The sequence below is a fragment of the Castanea sativa genome, chromosome 1 (assembly GCF_040712315.1).
Source record: "Castanea sativa cultivar Marrone di Chiusa Pesio chromosome 1, ASM4071231v1".
Lineage (NCBI taxonomy): Eukaryota > Viridiplantae > Streptophyta > Magnoliopsida > Fagales > Fagaceae > Castanea > Castanea sativa.
In genome coordinates, this window is record NC_134013.1 from 20,409,670 (window position 1) to 20,425,041 (window position 15,372).

At 39.9% G+C, this 15,372-nt stretch overlaps 4 protein-coding genes across 4 annotated transcripts; 1 reads left to right on the forward strand and 3 right to left on the reverse strand.

The window, feature by feature from the left end:
- Positions 1-886: 886 nt before the first annotated feature.
- LOC142622212 (uncharacterized) lies at positions 887-1,420 on the reverse strand. The gene has a single exon (XM_075795659.1). It carries the CDS (start codon positions 1,418-1,420, stop codon positions 887-889), a length of 534 nt encoding a protein of 177 aa, XP_075651774.1.
- A 155-nt stretch (positions 1,421-1,575) lies between these two features.
- Positions 1,576-2,508, reverse strand: LOC142622221 (uncharacterized). The gene is made up of 2 exons (XM_075795669.1): positions 2,411-2,508; positions 1,576-2,308 (listed from the first exon to the last, which is right to left on the reverse strand). The coding sequence occupies exons 1-2, from the start codon at positions 2,506-2,508 to the stop codon at positions 1,576-1,578; spliced, it is 831 nt and encodes a 276-aa protein (XP_075651784.1).
- Positions 2,509-9,729: 7,221 nt separating this feature from the next.
- On the forward strand, positions 9,730-11,675 carry LOC142622232 (uncharacterized). The gene is made up of 3 exons (XM_075795679.1): positions 9,730-10,619; positions 10,852-10,867; positions 11,532-11,675. The coding sequence occupies exons 1-3, from the start codon at positions 9,730-9,732 to the stop codon at positions 11,673-11,675; spliced, it is 1,050 nt and encodes a 349-aa protein (XP_075651794.1).
- Positions 11,676-13,158: 1,483 nt separating this feature from the next.
- LOC142622240 (uncharacterized) lies at positions 13,159-14,535 on the reverse strand. Its single transcript, XM_075795689.1, has 2 exons — positions 14,477-14,535; positions 13,159-13,651 (listed from the first exon to the last, which is right to left on the reverse strand). The coding sequence occupies exons 1-2, from the start codon at positions 14,533-14,535 to the stop codon at positions 13,159-13,161; spliced, it is 552 nt and encodes a 183-aa protein (XP_075651804.1).
- Between the last annotated feature and the right edge of the window lie 837 nt (positions 14,536-15,372).

A 15,372-nucleotide genomic window follows, 5' to 3' on the forward strand; every position in this document is an offset into this window, starting at 1 on the left:
AGTATGGGCCTAGAAGTACAATTTGAGCTTGCGTGTTGCAGTCACTAATGCGAAGGAGAGCTTTTCCATAGGTGGGTACCTTTCTTCTGCCCCTCGTAGCACTTGGCTTATAAAGTATACATGCTTCTGGGTTAGCGCTGCACTGACAGCGGTTGAAGAAACAGCCAAATAATGGAAGAGCTTCTTTCCTGGTCTAGGCAGACTTAGCAAGGGTGGGGAAGAGAGGTATTCTTTTAGATCCTCGAATGCTTGCTGACACTCAGTCATCCACTCAAAAGCCTTCTTTAATGTACAGAAGAAGGGGAGGCACTTATCTGTTGCTCTTGAGATGAACTTGTTCAAGGCTGCATTCTTGCCATTTAAACTCTGTACCTCCTTAATGTTTTTTTGGCGGTGCCAATTCCATGATAGCTCGAACCTTGTCTGGATTGACCTTAATACCCCTCTAAGTCACCATGAATCCAAGGAACTTTCCAGTCGTCACCCGGAACGTACACTTGCTAGGATTCAGTTTCATGTTATATCGTCTGAGCGTCTCAAAGGTTTCCTGTAGGTCATCAAGGTGGCCATCCTCCCGTACGCTTTTTACCAGCATATCATCCACGTAAACCTCAACGTTCCTCCCAATCTGGTGTGCAAACATTGTGGTAGGTAGAAGTCACGGCCTTCCATGAATTGAGGGTAGGGCGGCCTAAAATAGCATTGTAAGCAGAAGAGCAGTCTACTACCAGGAAAGTAACATCTTTGGTGATTTGCTAGGGGTAATCGCCAACTGTAACGGGTAAGGTGACTGCGCCTAGTGGGTATACCTTTGTTCCTCCAAAGCCAACGAGTGGCGCATCAATTGGGATCAACTGTTCTCTCTCAATCCTCATTTGTTGAAAAGCTAGTAGTAAAGTATATTAGCAGAGCTACAGTTATCTATCAAGACCCTGTGAGTGTTGTAATCACCAATCCGTATGCTTACGACAAGTGCGTCATCATATGGGTGGTGGAGACGTCGAGTGTCTTCTTTTGAGAATCCGATCACTGGGTCGTTCATGCGCGCCATCCTTGGGACCAATCCTGTTAGCTGGACATTTTGGACCAGCCTGAGGTACGTTTTGTGCGCCTTTTTGGTTGAACAGGGAGCTGCTGTGCCCCCTATAATCGTTCTTCTGTCCCTGACGGGTGGCTTGGGGTGCTCGCTTTCCCTTCTAGGGCCTTGCTCTTGCGGTGGGTCTGTCTTTTCTTTGCTTACGAACCTCTGTAACTTCCCCTGCCTGATCAGGGCTTCTATCTGTTGCTTCAAGTTGTAACACTCGGAAGTATCATGACCATGGTCGCGATGGAAGTGACAGTATTTGTCCCTGGACCTCTTATTGGGATCACCCTTCAACTTGCCAGGAAATGTTAGCGACCCTTCATCCTTTATCTGCATCAGTACCTGATTGATTGGAATGTTCAGGGGGGTGAAATTGGCAAATCTTGCTGAGGGGGTTTTGGGGCGTCTATCTTATCGCCCGTTGCCTGTCTTTAAGATCTTCCGTCCTCTCTCCTATCTCCTATCTCGCATCTTCCTGTCTTTCTCTCTTTCTAGGCTTTTCTTCCCCGCGCAAGTAGCGCGTCCTCCGCATTCATGTATTTGGTAGCCCTGTAAAGCACATCCGACATAGTTTTTGGATTGTTCTTGTATAGAGAAAACAAAAACTTACCATTTCGTAGTCTGTTAGTGAATGCTGCCACGAGTAACTTGTCGTCGGCCTCATCAATTGAGAGTGCTTCCTTATTGAAACGGTTGATGTAAGATCTTAGCGTTTCATCCTCTTGCTGCCTAATGTTCATCAGGCACGCGGTTGACTTTTTGTACCTATGTTCGCCGATAAAGTGCAAGGCGAACTGGGCACTTAACTCCTTGAAAGTGCTGATGGAGTTTGGTGTCAGCCTGCTAAACCACACTCTTGCGGGACCCTTCAAGGTGGTGGGAAAGACCCTACACATGATTTCGTCTGCTACACCTTGCAGATGCATGAAGGTTTTAAACATCTTTAGGTGATCTAAGGGGTCTTTCGACCCGTCATAGGCCTCTATCTGTGGCATACAAAACTTTGGAGGTAGAGGGAACGAAGTAATAGGTGCGGTGAAAGGCGAATCTGTCCTGTGCACCAGATCGTTAAGATCGCTTGACACCCTCCCTTTGAGAGCGTGCATCATCAAGTCCATCTGCTCTCTCATCATCTGTATATCTGCGACCAGGTTTGGTGGGGCAACATCTATGGCTGTTGGCCTGCTCACAACATTATTGCCTTCCGACCCTTCTCGATTCTGCCTGGTGTCATTGTATTGGTGGCTGTTTCCTTCTTGCTCCTCCTCTTGGTCTCGAGGCTCGGCGTCCTTTTGGCGCAGTTGTTCCTCCAAGTCATGATTTTACTTGGTAAGGTGTTCAACCGCCGCTGCTAGTGTCTGGATCTGTTTCTCAAGAACTACGGTGCGTGGCTCGTCTCCTTGGGCATTGTTGTTGGTTGCCATCGAACGAGTAAGCACCATGCAACCTTTTTGTCCGGGAACAGTAGCTTGACTTATCTACTTGAGCTAGTCTCTTTTCCACAGATGGCGCCAACTGATGATGCCGAAAATCGTCAGTAGGTCACACAGTTCTCACGGGCTCGAGACAACACCTGCACAACACTAAGAAAGAAAAAGACCTCAAGAGAGTACCAGAGTAGTACCGGCCGAATACCCTCCGAAGGTCAAGTTAGAGAGATTGTCACCACTCTAGAATACCAGAGCTGGGGTCAATTGTGTGTACCTATTTTTCGTGGGTTACGACCTTTTTATAGTGATGAGGGATCGACCTTGGTTCCTTGGGAAAGAGGAATATTTCTTTGTAGAGAAGATCTTCATAAACGGGCGTGATTTAAGGGACCCTTTCCATATAAGGGTTTTATTGACTAGGGTTAAGCGTGGTTCACAAGTTATTAATATTCGAAATGTCCTTGGAAATCACGTAAGCCATGTCATCGCCACGTGTGCTTAGTCCCGTCGACCTCAATGTCCGTCCAGGGGATTACTCGTACGTGTCAGGTGATCCATCCTTCTAGGAACCTTCCATAAACTGGAGGTGATCTGTCCTAACACACTGTCTGTCCACTGCTTATGAGATTCGTCGTCGCATGACTTGATCCGTCGTCCATTCATAGGTTTTGCAATTTCTGACTGTCCATTTCACTTTTACCCTCGTTAGTCACTCTTGAATATTCTAATATAACAAGTTTACTCGTTGCCCTGCGTTGGTGAAAAGAAAATGAAATCAGGGAGGTCACACACATCATTGCCTTATTGTTGGTCACTTTATATTTTGCTGATAACCTTTATGAAAATTTTCTCTAAGATGAAACTATAGAAATATTAAAGGAAAAAAAGAAATTATGTTTAAATATTTAGAATTAATTGTATTTGGTTTGTTGTAAAAATTTGTCAAGAGTTGCCTTGAAGAAATTGAACAACATATTTTTTGTGAAACCAGGTTCTCGCTCAAACGAAACCAATCTCATGCGAGTGAAACTAAATCTCTCTCAAGCGAATCATTAATGCAGATAGAAAGTTCGCATGTATTTTGGCTTGACGTTCACTCAAGGGAAAAGTTTTAGAATTTGCAATCTAAGTTTTGCTTAAAGAAGGATTCATCATTCATGCTCAGTTTTTATCTTACCTTCTGTACCTGTATAAACTACTCAATGCAAGACTTTTTAATAGAGAGAAATGTTAGAATTATTATGCTCCAAAAGCCAATTTTATGATTTCTTATAAAGTAAATTTTTTTATTCACAAACATGGTTATAAGAGTATATTTATTATTTAGCACATTAGAATGTATATTAATTGATAAATCTTGATGTGACATGATTTATTTCATTGGAAGTTCCGATAAGCACGTGCCTTATGTCATTTTGATTCTAATAAACTCAATTTTATTTTAGAGTGAATTTGTTGTTCATTGGACAGCTGAAAAGACATTTTTATATGTACATTATTTTAAGAGTCCAAATCTTCTGTCCCACTTTTCCTGCTTCACTCTATACTCCACCAATAAAAACTTGCTACGTGTTTACCTAATTAATTAAATACTATCATTATTGACTTATTAATGCTACCGTTATTAATTAATAGTAGTATTTAATTAATTAGGTGAACACGTGGCAAGTTTTTATTGGTGGAGTATAAAGTGGCAGGAAAAGTGGGACAGAAGATTTGGACTCTTATTTTAAGGACAAAGTGTTGGTGCAAACACAATAATAATGGAAATAATACAAAGAACATTAATACTTTTGAATATTATTGATTTAAGATTAGAAAATACACAATACTATTTGAACGATTTGAGATTAGAAAATACACAATATTATTTGGACTGAGGCGTTTACTTTGGAATGAGTCTGAATGAGTCTTTTTATAGACTTAATATAGCCCAATATCTGAATCAATACATATTAAGCCATTAATCACCAAAATTAAAAAAATAAGAGTTTCTTTCATTTTCAATGTGGGATTAAGGCTTAGTTTGGATAGCGCTGAACATGTCTGCGTTCAGCGCTTTCCATCTCTTTTTATTTTATTTTATTTTATTTTATTTTTTTTCGTTTCTGTTGCAGGGGACAACGCGTACTGTGCGCGTACTTTTTAGCAATTTTTTATTAAAAATGGGTCCCGTAATACTATTCACACATTTAAAAATTATTTTGTTACAGTGTTTTTAGTTTTCAGTTTTCAGTTTTCAATTGTATCCAAACGGATCCTAAACATCCCACTAACTCCTTATCTTCCATATCAACACCCACATCTTTATATTTATGTTGTAATATAATTCATTTTAATTAATTAATATTAAAATGCTCAAATACAAAGTTAAGCTACGAAATTGGTTGTAACCTATGACTACAACCTTAGTCAATTTTTTTTAATTGTAGGTGAATTTTAACAAATCCACCATTGGATTATATCTTCTTTTTATATCCACTATGCTTGCAAATCTTCTAGAAAATTAAAGATCAATTGCTATGTAATTAATAAATTATTTAAATTGCAAGTTTTAATAGTTTAATATTATACATAAAATGTAAGCTTATAGATCATATGATAAATAATATCCGATTGACACGAAATTTGACATGTGTATTAAGAATGTAAAGACCATGCAATTCAACGGTTAAATTTTAAAAATATGCAATAATGTTTATTCTAGTGAGTAATGTTATAACCTTAAGCTAGAACCAGTTTTGTAGATAAACTTTATCCTTATTTTAGAGTTATGATTTTACCTTTGGTGGATTCCACAGTTGCAAAATGAAATGTATACGCTAACATATGATGTGTGAGCATTCAGCATGCATATACAAGAGCCTAGCTCACATGGATGAGAGTTGGGATCATATTTAAAATGATATTAGAGAGCTTCACAACGCACGTGATGGCAGTCATTGAAACCTTTCCCCTTGTTTCTTGGGCTTACATGTATTAATTAAGTTTGTAATGAGATTTTTTGTTATGGAATTTCCAAATGGGTGAATATTTTAAGTTTTCCTTGAAAAAGGTTGAGCTCAACTTTTAACTTCTCTTGCACTTAAGTACACCACTCAATGTGTGTTCCAGTTAACTCAACTACTAAAAGTTTTTGAAAGTTAAATAAGAAATCTGGGATTCAATCATTGCTTGCACCAAAAACCGATTGGTGTCTTGGTCTGACGATAAAGAGTTATCATTAGAAGCGGACGCTATAAGTTGAAACTCTCACTCTAAAAAAAAAAAGAAGTACAAACTTAATGCATTACTTGTGTATCCAAGAGTTAGACATTTTTTGGATATATATTACTGTCAGTTTTTTTAAGACATTCTTTCCTTTCTCGTGTGTTTGTTAAAAATAGTATTCTAAAAAAAAAAAATGCATGACTTGTCAAGAGAGAGAAAGACTGCCACACCAAGAGACGGGCAATTATTTTGCAATGAACGATAATTGACTAATTCCTTTAAAGGCTCTTCAGCTTTGGTGAAGTACAAGCTCACTGTGGATTGATTTTGGTTTAGTGTAGTGTTGCAAGTGCCTTCTTCAATTCAAACATTCTGGGCCGTTGCTTTTACGCACTGTTTGTTTTGCTGGAAAACTTTCTGTAAAGACAGTTTTTCATATTTTTCAGTATTTGGTAGCACAAAAAAAACTGGTCAACGGAAAACTATATTTAGTCAATGGAAAATCCTAATAAAAATAAAGCTTGTTTTTTATAGTTTGTTTTCCAAAATTTTTTTTGAAAAACAATCTCTCTCTCACAGTACGCTATCTCACTCTTTTTTTCTTCCCTTTTCTTTTTCTTTCCTCACACCCTCACTGTCACTAACTTTGGTCTCTCCTCTTCCATAGATCTCTCTCCCTCACTCTTTCTCCATATTTCTCTTCCCCTTTATAATACAGTTCTCTGAATAGATTTTTTTCCCTCATTGCTTAATAATTATTTCATTTTTCTCTACCAACTTGCAAAAGAGAACATATTTGCAACGGTAATTATTTCATTCATCACTACCAAAATCTCAATTCTTTACTTTGAATTTCAAACTTGATTTTATTTTTTCTCTAAGAAATTTTGGGTTTGATGGATTCTAGGTAGAAGTTTTTTTTGCACATAAAACTGCTAAAAAAAAAATAAAAAAAAAAAGAAGAGAGAATGAATGAATGAAGTAAAAGATGAAAATTTTAAACACAGTGCCTATATGGCTTTAAATTGCTTTTACATAGGATAATCTTTTTCGTTGATAAATACATTATGCAGATACTATGTAGTGATGATATATTATGTAGATACATTATATGAATACATAATTTTGAGTAATATTAAAGACTTGTGGTTGGCTATAGTAGACAATTAGTGTACCAGCAAAAAGAGTAGACAATTAAAAGTTATTTTTATATGTACTTATTAAAGATGTATTTCCCTGTTAATTTTATGTATATAGACAAATGGTTGATATATACATACATACATATATATATATATGTGTGTGTGTGTGTGTGTGTGTGTGTGTGTAGATGTTTCTGTCCATATATATGAGCAAGATGAGTGGTAGAGATCATGAAAATTTGACAACTAATTTTGATTGTATCTATTGTCAAAAATTTAATATGAAAACCAAATTCATTCTTGGTTTTTTTTATTATTTATATTGATAACATTAGTTGGTTTACATAATACACATGTTTTAAATTACACAAGAAATATAAAAAATAAAAATAAAAATTTGCATACCAAATACTAGAAAATATTCTCAAGCTCATTTTCAAGGTCGTTACCAAACACTAGAAAATGATATAGTTTTTTAGAAAATACTCTTTGGAAAATGAACCATTTTCCAAAAAACGTTGATGTTGAAACAAACAAAGCGTTAGTGAAAATTTCCTTCAACTTAACCCAAACTCCATTGTGGAGATAATATGGTATATGGATAAGAGGATTCGACTATGCTCACAGTAGTAGAAGATCTAGAGGAAGTAGATGCATTGGAATTCACATTAGAACTTGGAAGCCATCGACAAGCAAGATTGCAAGTGAAAGATAAAGAATTTGCAAATAAATCAAAGATGAAAAACTCTTCGATGAAGTTTAATTATGCTCTGATACCATATTCAAGTTTGTTCTCAGAGATGGATGTAGAGAAAAGGAGCAAAGGTGCAAAGTGCTTGGAGGAAAAAAAATTCTACCATTGCGATTTGATGGGGCTGACGAAGCTTCTTGCCTTGGACGACCTCATGAAATGCCTTCGTCCACCTCGACACGGTATGGATGAGGGCAGGCAAGTCATTAATAAGAGGAGTCAATACCTCGGACAGTTACCAACTAGCTGTCAGAACGTTGGAACCTCATCAAGACCTGCATTAATAAGTCCTAAGGCGTTACAAGAAGAGCATTAAGACCACAATCAAGGCCCCAACGGCTACAAACCACAAAACTATATATACACACTCATTAGAAGCACAGAAGGTACATAATTCTCACCCAAAAAAATACTTTTACACAGATATCTTCAATATTCAAAACTTTCTTATTTTTCTTAAAATATCTCTAGATACTGACTTTGGCATCGAAGATGTTGTGGCAGGCACCACAGTGGTGACCACCTTAGGAGAGCCTTTGTTCCACGTTTGCAGGAGTAGTGACGAGGATTCAGCACCATTTGGACGAATCAACATGACTGGCGATTTATACATCATCAGTTTGGCGCCGTCTGTGGGGAAACATTTTCGCACTAAGGTTTGAAATTGTTTTCTAAGTCCAGATGGAGTCCAACCAAGATCCTACAGCACTGACTCTATAGATCTAAGCACTTACAACTAGTGTGGAAGAACTCACTAGACAAAACCAGGAGATGAGGCAACGACTCCAGCAAGAAGCCAACTGGTCCAGAGACAATCAAGAAGACGAGGGGGATAGCCAAAGACGAAGCTATCATTGAAGGCCAGCCACTCTAGATGAACCGAGCTCAGAGCTTCTTCGAGAAATGAAGAAGGAAATGGACGAACTGAGGAATGCCATTAAAGAAAAAATGGGTCGAAGCTTGGACAAGATGGTCAGGAAGACAGATTCCCCCTTGATGGCAGTAGTTCTTAAGTGCCTAGTATTATCAAGGTTTCACTTGCCTCAGCTTGAGCAGTTTGACGGGATTAAGGATCCCTTGGATCATCTCAATACTTTCAAGACGACACTAGGTCTCCAACAGCCCCCCGACGAAATACTATGCCGCTCTTTCCCTGTCACTCTCAAAGGGGCTGCAAGGGAATGGTTCACGAAGCTACCCACCTTGTCCATCGACAACTTCGAATAGTTGAACAGTTCCTTCCTATGTCACTTCATCGGTTGACAAAGCCCGAGGAGGCCAGCAGACCACTTACTCACCATCAAACAGGGAGAGAAGGAGACCCTGAGGTCGAATGTAAAGCACTTCACTCGCGAAACTTTGGAGGTAGACAAAGTTGATGACAAGGTGCAGTTGATAACCTTTAAAGCTGGATTGAAATCTAGGGAGTTCGTGGTCTCACTCGCAAAGAACCCTCCAAAAACAATAGCCGAGATGCTCTTGAAGGCACAGAAGTACATGAATGCCGAAGATGTTTTAGCCACGATAAAAGATGAAGGGAAAACCAGTGAAAGTGGAAGGAAAGAGGACGACCAGAGAGGATGGAAAAGGGAACGCTCGGATCATCAGACTAATAACGGGGGTAAAAGGAAAGATGAGAAAGCTCCTCGGGCGGTAAAATTTACTCCTTTGGTTATGCCTGTTGACAAAATTCTGGCGCAGATTAAAGATGAGTACTACCTCAAATGGCGTAGGCCATTACATTCGTCACCGAATGTACGTGATAGGAAGAAATACTGTTGTTTCCATAAGGATCATGGCCATTACACAGAGGATTGTAGAGATCTGAAGAGGCAGATAGAGGAGCTCATACAAAAAAGAAAATTGTAGAGGTTTGTAAAAAAGGGAGATCCCAGTAGGACCAAGGACGATGACAAGGACAATCGCGAAGGCTCACCAAAGGACGAGGATCGCTGCCCCCAGCGTCCACCAAGTGTGATCAGGGAGATAAAGACGATCACAGGCGGACCATTTATAGGAGGGTTGTTCAAATCCGTCAAGAAGTCATATCAAAGACAGGTGAACAGCGTCCACATGATACCCCTCTTGAAACAAAGACAAACAAATAGGGATATGTTCTTCTCTAAAGAAGATGCCAGAGGAGTAAAGCAACCCCATGACGACCCCTTGGTCATAATGCTCACGATAGAAGGGTTCAACACCAGGAGAATCTTCGTGGACAATGGCAGCTTCGCGGACATCATCTACCTTTCCACTTTTCAACAGTTGAGGCTAGATCCAAAAAGACTACGCCCTTTTGAGTCCCCCCTCGTCAGCTTCAGTGGAGACAGAGTTTATCCCAAAGACATAGTGACGTTAACAATCACAGTAGGGTCTTATCCATGGCAGCTGACCCGTCAGATGGATTTCCTGGTGGTAGATTGCCCCTCTTCATACAATATGATAGTTGGAAGGCCTTCACTCAATCGATGGAAGACAACCACTTCCACGTATTTCTTGAAGGTGAAATTCCCGACGGAAAATGGTGTAGGCGAAGTAAAGGGAGATCAAGTACTGGCCAGAGAATGCTACCAGGCCATGTTAGCTGCAAAAGAAAACCATACATGGATGATCAATGAGAGGGAAGAAGATAAGGCGGAAGCCCTAAAGATAGTGGAGTTGGTCGAAGGAGAAACAACAAAGAAGACTAGAATAGGGACGGATTTGAGTCCCGAGATGAAGATGAGACTTGTCCGATTCTTTAAAGAAAACATGGACGTCTTCGCATGGAGTCACGAGGACATGCCAAGCATATCCCCAAAGGTCATCCAGCATAGGCTAAATGTGGACCCCGAGAAGAAGCCCGTCCAACAAAGACGACGGGTCTTCGCTTTAGAATTGAACCAAGCAATTACAAAAGAAGTTAACAAGTTGTTATCAGCAGGCTTTATTCGAGAGGTCTACTACCCAGATTGGCTCGCCAACGTTGTTATAGTGAAGAAGGCGAATGGAAAATGGAGAATGTGCGTGGACTTCAAGGACCTAAACAAAGCCTGCCCAAAAGATAGTTTTCTTCTGCCTAGGATAGAGCAGCTAGTGGATTCTACAGCAGGGCATAAATTACTGACGTTTATGGATGCATTCTCGGGATACAATCAAATAAATTGGCTGAAGAAGACCAAGAAAAAACTGCTTTCATCATGAGCCAAGGGCTCTATTGCTATAAGGTAATGCCTTTTGAACTGAAAAATGCAGGAGCAACCTATCAGAGGTTAGTGAATAAAATGTTCAACAAGCAGATCAGAAGAAACATGGAAGTATACGTGGATGACATGCTCGTCTAGAGTAAAGAGGAACTTGCTCATCTAGATGATCTCAGAGAAACGTTCGACACACTCAGGTCAAACCAGATGAAGTTAAACCCCAGTAAGTGCGCCTTTGGAGTAGCCTCGGGTAAGTTCTTAAGATTCATGGTGTCCCAAAGGGGGATAGAAGCAAACCCAGAGAAGGTACAAGCCATACTTGACATGACGTCGCCAAAGACCGTCAAAGAAGTCCAGAAGCTTACAGGGAGGATAGCGGCACACAGCAGGTTCGTCTCTAAAGCAACGGACAAGTGCTTACCCTTCTTCAAGACATTAAAGTAAGCTTTCACTTGGACTGACAAATGCGAGGTAGCTTTCCAAGAACTCAAGCACTACTTAAGCAACCCACCTCTCTTGAGTCCGCCCAAGGAGGGGGAAGACCTATATTTGTACCTGGCAGTATCAGCCACAGCTGTCAGCGTAGCTTTGATTCAAGAAGAAGATAGGAAACAACTCCTAGTCTACTACGTCAGCCAAGCTTTCCAAGGGGCAGAATCCAAGTATCCAAGGATTGAGAAGATCGCATTTGAGTTAATAGTAGCTTCATGAAAATTGCAACCTTATTTTCAGGCGAACCCCATCTCAGTGATGACGAACCAACCCATTAAGAAGTCCATGAACAAGCTTGAGGTAGCTGGTAGAATGATCCAGTGGGTAATCAAGCTTAGCCAGTTCAACATTGAGTACCACCTCAGGACAACCATTAACGTGTAGGCACTGATAGATTTCATCGCCGAATTTACAGTCCCCTACGAGAAGGAGAGTACAGACAAAGTGGTAAGATGGACGATTCAGATTGACAGTTTGTCAGTCCAAAAAAGAGGCGGAGTAAGGGTCATCATCATTACCCCCAAAGGAGAGACGCTCAAGTATGGAGTTCAGTTAGCGTTCCTGACCACTAATAACGAAGCAGAATACGAGGGAGTACTGACGGGTTTAAGGGTCGTGAAGGCTCTAGGAATCAAAAATATACTCCTCTAGAGTGATTCCAAGCTCGTCGTAGGTCAAATAAAGGGGGAGTTCGAAGCGAAAGAGGAGAGGATACAAAAGTACCTGAAGTTGACGAAGCTTCTGGCACAGGAGTTCGACTAAGTGGAATTCACACAGATCCCCAGAAGCCAAAATATGGGGGCAGATGAATTGGCGAAGCAGTCATCGTCAAAAGCAGGGCAAACAGATATAGATTTGAAGATCGAAGTCTAGATTCACCCCAGCATTAAAGAAGTCTCTACTTTCGCAATCCAGAGCACAAGCAACTGGATGACCCCGATCATATCCTTCCTTCAAGATAGACACCTTCCACAGGACGTCGAGGAGGCAAGCAAGTTTAGGAAGAGAGCAGTTAGATTCACGATCCTAAATGGCACCCTGTACAAGAGAGGCTTCTCCATGCTGTATTTGAAGTGCGTCAACGAAGAAGAGGCCAAATATATCTTGGAGGAGATCCATGAAGGGATTTGCGAAGACTATGCAGGCCTTAGATCCTTAGTAAGCAAAGTTATCAGAAGTGGTTACTTTTGGCTTACTTTGCAGGTGGACGCGAGGGAGCTCGTCAAGAAATGCGACAGATGCTAGAGGTTTGGAAATGTCCAACGCCTTCCAGCAAAGAGTCTAAAATAAATGAATTGTACAAAAAAAAGTGTTTCACAATAACAAAAAGGACAATTTACATTTTATACTTAATAATATCCTTACAATTTTTTTTAAAGAGTTAATAAAATATAAAAATGACTATTAATAGTATTTAAATTATATATATGAAAATTATATTATATATTTTTAAGTGTATCTATGCATATGTATGAGGTTACAAACTAGTTAAATATAACTATACAAGCAAATCACTATTGTCAAAGCTTCCAATTAAAAAAAAAAAAAACTATTGTCAAAACTGAATATACAAAAAACATAGAATAACTTAGGAGGTGTTTGGTTTGTATTTTCAAACAACCATTTTCAGTTTTTAAACAATATTTCACGTATTTTCATACACTTTTTCACCCACACGTATTTTCATACACTTTTTCACCCACACGTATTTCCATAAATGTTTCTAAACAATAATTTTCAATTTTTAAACACATGTGCCAAACGGACCCTTAATATAAAATAAAAATAGTGGAAGTTAGCTGTATAGTATACTAGAAGTTTTTTTTTTATTTTTAATTTTGAGTGGGAAACACATCAACATATTTTATTAATAAAAGCCCGATAAATCGGTTTGGAATACAAAATAAAGCTGTGATGGAGCATCTTCCATCCAAACTAGAAAATCTAGAATGCCTATTGCATATTTAGCCAGACTATGCGCTAAATTGTTGCCTTCCCTCTTTGTATGAAAGTAAAGCAGCTCATCAAATTGTTGAGAAAAAAACTTTGCATCCTCCAATAGTAGTCCGTATGGCACCAACACCTTCTCATCCTCCCTTAAACCTGTAATAACTGCCATGGAGTCTCCCTCTAACACAGCCCTCCTCACACCCACGTCTGATGCGAAATTTAGAGCCCACGCCTCAGCCGTAGCTTCGATATCAGAACAGCCTAGCATCTGGTGAACCACCTTCGAACATGATGCAATTACTAGACCTCTATTATCTCTAATGACTACACCTATACCATATTTCTTCTCCTTTGGGAAAGTCGCCCCATCGAAATTAATTTTAAAATAATCCGATGGGGGAGGCTTCCACCTACATCTCGTTGGTTGAGTGTGAATTGGTATTGAAACTTGGCTGACCTGTCTTGCTTGGAATTCAGCTGACCAAGTTTTTGAGAGATAAGCAATCTGATGGATGGCATCTGTTGGTTAATTAAGTCGAGCTCGGTTTCGCTGGTTCCATATGGACCACACCGTAACTGTAAATAATTCCAGCAGCTGAGTGTGTTTTATTATCCAAGATAAGAGTTCCTTAAAGCTTACGAACTGCACTGCTCCACAGAAACTCCACAGCTCCGGTTCTGCCCACACCATATCCAGCTCAGAGCACGACCACAAAGCATGTAGGGAATCTTCTGTGGCAGCTCGGCATCTCACGCATAAATCTTCGTTTGTAATTTTGCGTCGAAACAGAGCATTTTTAGTTGGCATGGCTTCTCGGCAAGCCGTCCACAGCAATGTCTTCACCTTTTGTGGTACACTCATGGACCAAATTTGCTTCCATACCTGTGTATCTCTAGTATTCACCGATTAATGAGTTCTGTCCATCATCTCTTCCTCCATTTTTAAGTATTTATATCCTGACTTGCAGCTGTACAATCCGTTACTTGAGTAGGGCCAAAACAAAGTATCTTCCACAGCAACTCGGCTTAGTGGGATTTCCTTGATTATTTCCGCCTCTACATTCCACTGTCTAGTGTGTGGATCAATAAGGATATCGACAGTAGAGTCTTCATAATCTGCTATTAGGCATACAGATAGAAGGGGAGTATGTTTCCTTGGCAGCCAGTGGTCCTGCCAAATTCTAATTTTTTTCCCACTGCCGACCCTCCACCTCGCTCCCTTTTGAATAACATACCTCCCAATGAGTATACTCCTCCATGCATAAGAACCCATTCTTGAGTCCTTAGCCTCCATGATCGTTGAGTTTGGAAAAAAACGTGCCTTGAAGACCTTGTAGAAGAGAGTATTATGGTCATGCAAGAACCGCCAAGCTTGCTTTGCTAAAAGTGATTCGTTGAACAAAGCAAGATCCCTAAAACCCATACCACCCACTGCTTTAGATTTTGTCAACTCATTCCATTTCACCTAATGGATTTTCCTCCGGTCACCTCGTTGTCCCCACCAAAACTTCTTTTCATAGCTTCAATCTTATTGCATAGGCTCAATGGAATTTTGAAACATCCCATTGTGTATGTTGGAATGGCTTGGATGACTGATTTTATCAACACTTCCCTACCCGCTTGTGAAAGTAGCTTCCCTTCCCAACCTTGGATTTTCCTCCACACCCTTTCCTTGATATAGTTGAAGCTTGCTTTCTTTCCTTTTCCAACGAATGAAGGTAGGCCCAAATATTTCTCGTATTGCATAATTTCAGGAACTCCCCAAGCTTCTTTGATATTATTCTTCGTTGCGGCATCTGTTGCTTTGCTAAAGAAAATGGCTGTTTTATTTTTGTTTATTTTTGTCCCGAGACCTCCTCATAATCATTCAAAATATCTAACACCTTCCCACACTTATCCACGGTGGCCCTGCAAAAAGAAAAGACAATCGCATGCAAAAAGTAAATGTGTTAGTTTTGGGCCCCTCCTACATAGGGAAAACCCTTGGATATCTCCATCCCTCTCTTCTTTTTTAATCATACCATTTAGCCACCTTCCCACACTTATCCATGGTGGCCCTGCAAAAGAAAAGACAATCACATGCAAAAAGTAAATGTGTTAGTTTTGGGCCCCTCCTACATAGGGAAAACCC

What these genes read in the sequence shown, in the direction of transcription:
- LOC142622212 (XM_075795659.1), bottom strand. Translation starts at nt 1,420, where the DNA reads ATGCAGATAAAGGATGAAGGGTCGCTAACATTTCCTGGCAAGTTGAAG.
- LOC142622221 (XM_075795669.1), bottom strand. Translation starts at nt 2,508, where the DNA reads ATGGCAACCAACAACAATGCCCAAGGAGACGAGCCACGCACCGTAGTT. An exon ending in GCGGTTGAACACCTTACCAA is followed by an intron (nt 2,309 to 2,410) that starts GTAAAATCATGA and finishes CAATGACACCAG; the next exon opens with GCAGAATCGAGAAGGGTCGG.
- LOC142622232 (XM_075795679.1), top strand. Translation starts at nt 9,730, where the DNA reads ATGTTCTTCTCTAAAGAAGATGCCAGAGGAGTAAAGCAACCCCATGAC.
- LOC142622240 (XM_075795689.1), bottom strand. Translation starts at nt 14,535, where the DNA reads ATGGAGGCTAAGGACTCAAGAATGGGTTCTTATGCATGGAGGAGTATA. An exon ending in AGGAGTATACTCATTGGGAG is followed by an intron (nt 13,652 to 14,476) that starts GTATGTTATTCA and finishes AACGAGATGTAG; the next exon opens with GTGGAAGCCTCCCCCATCGG.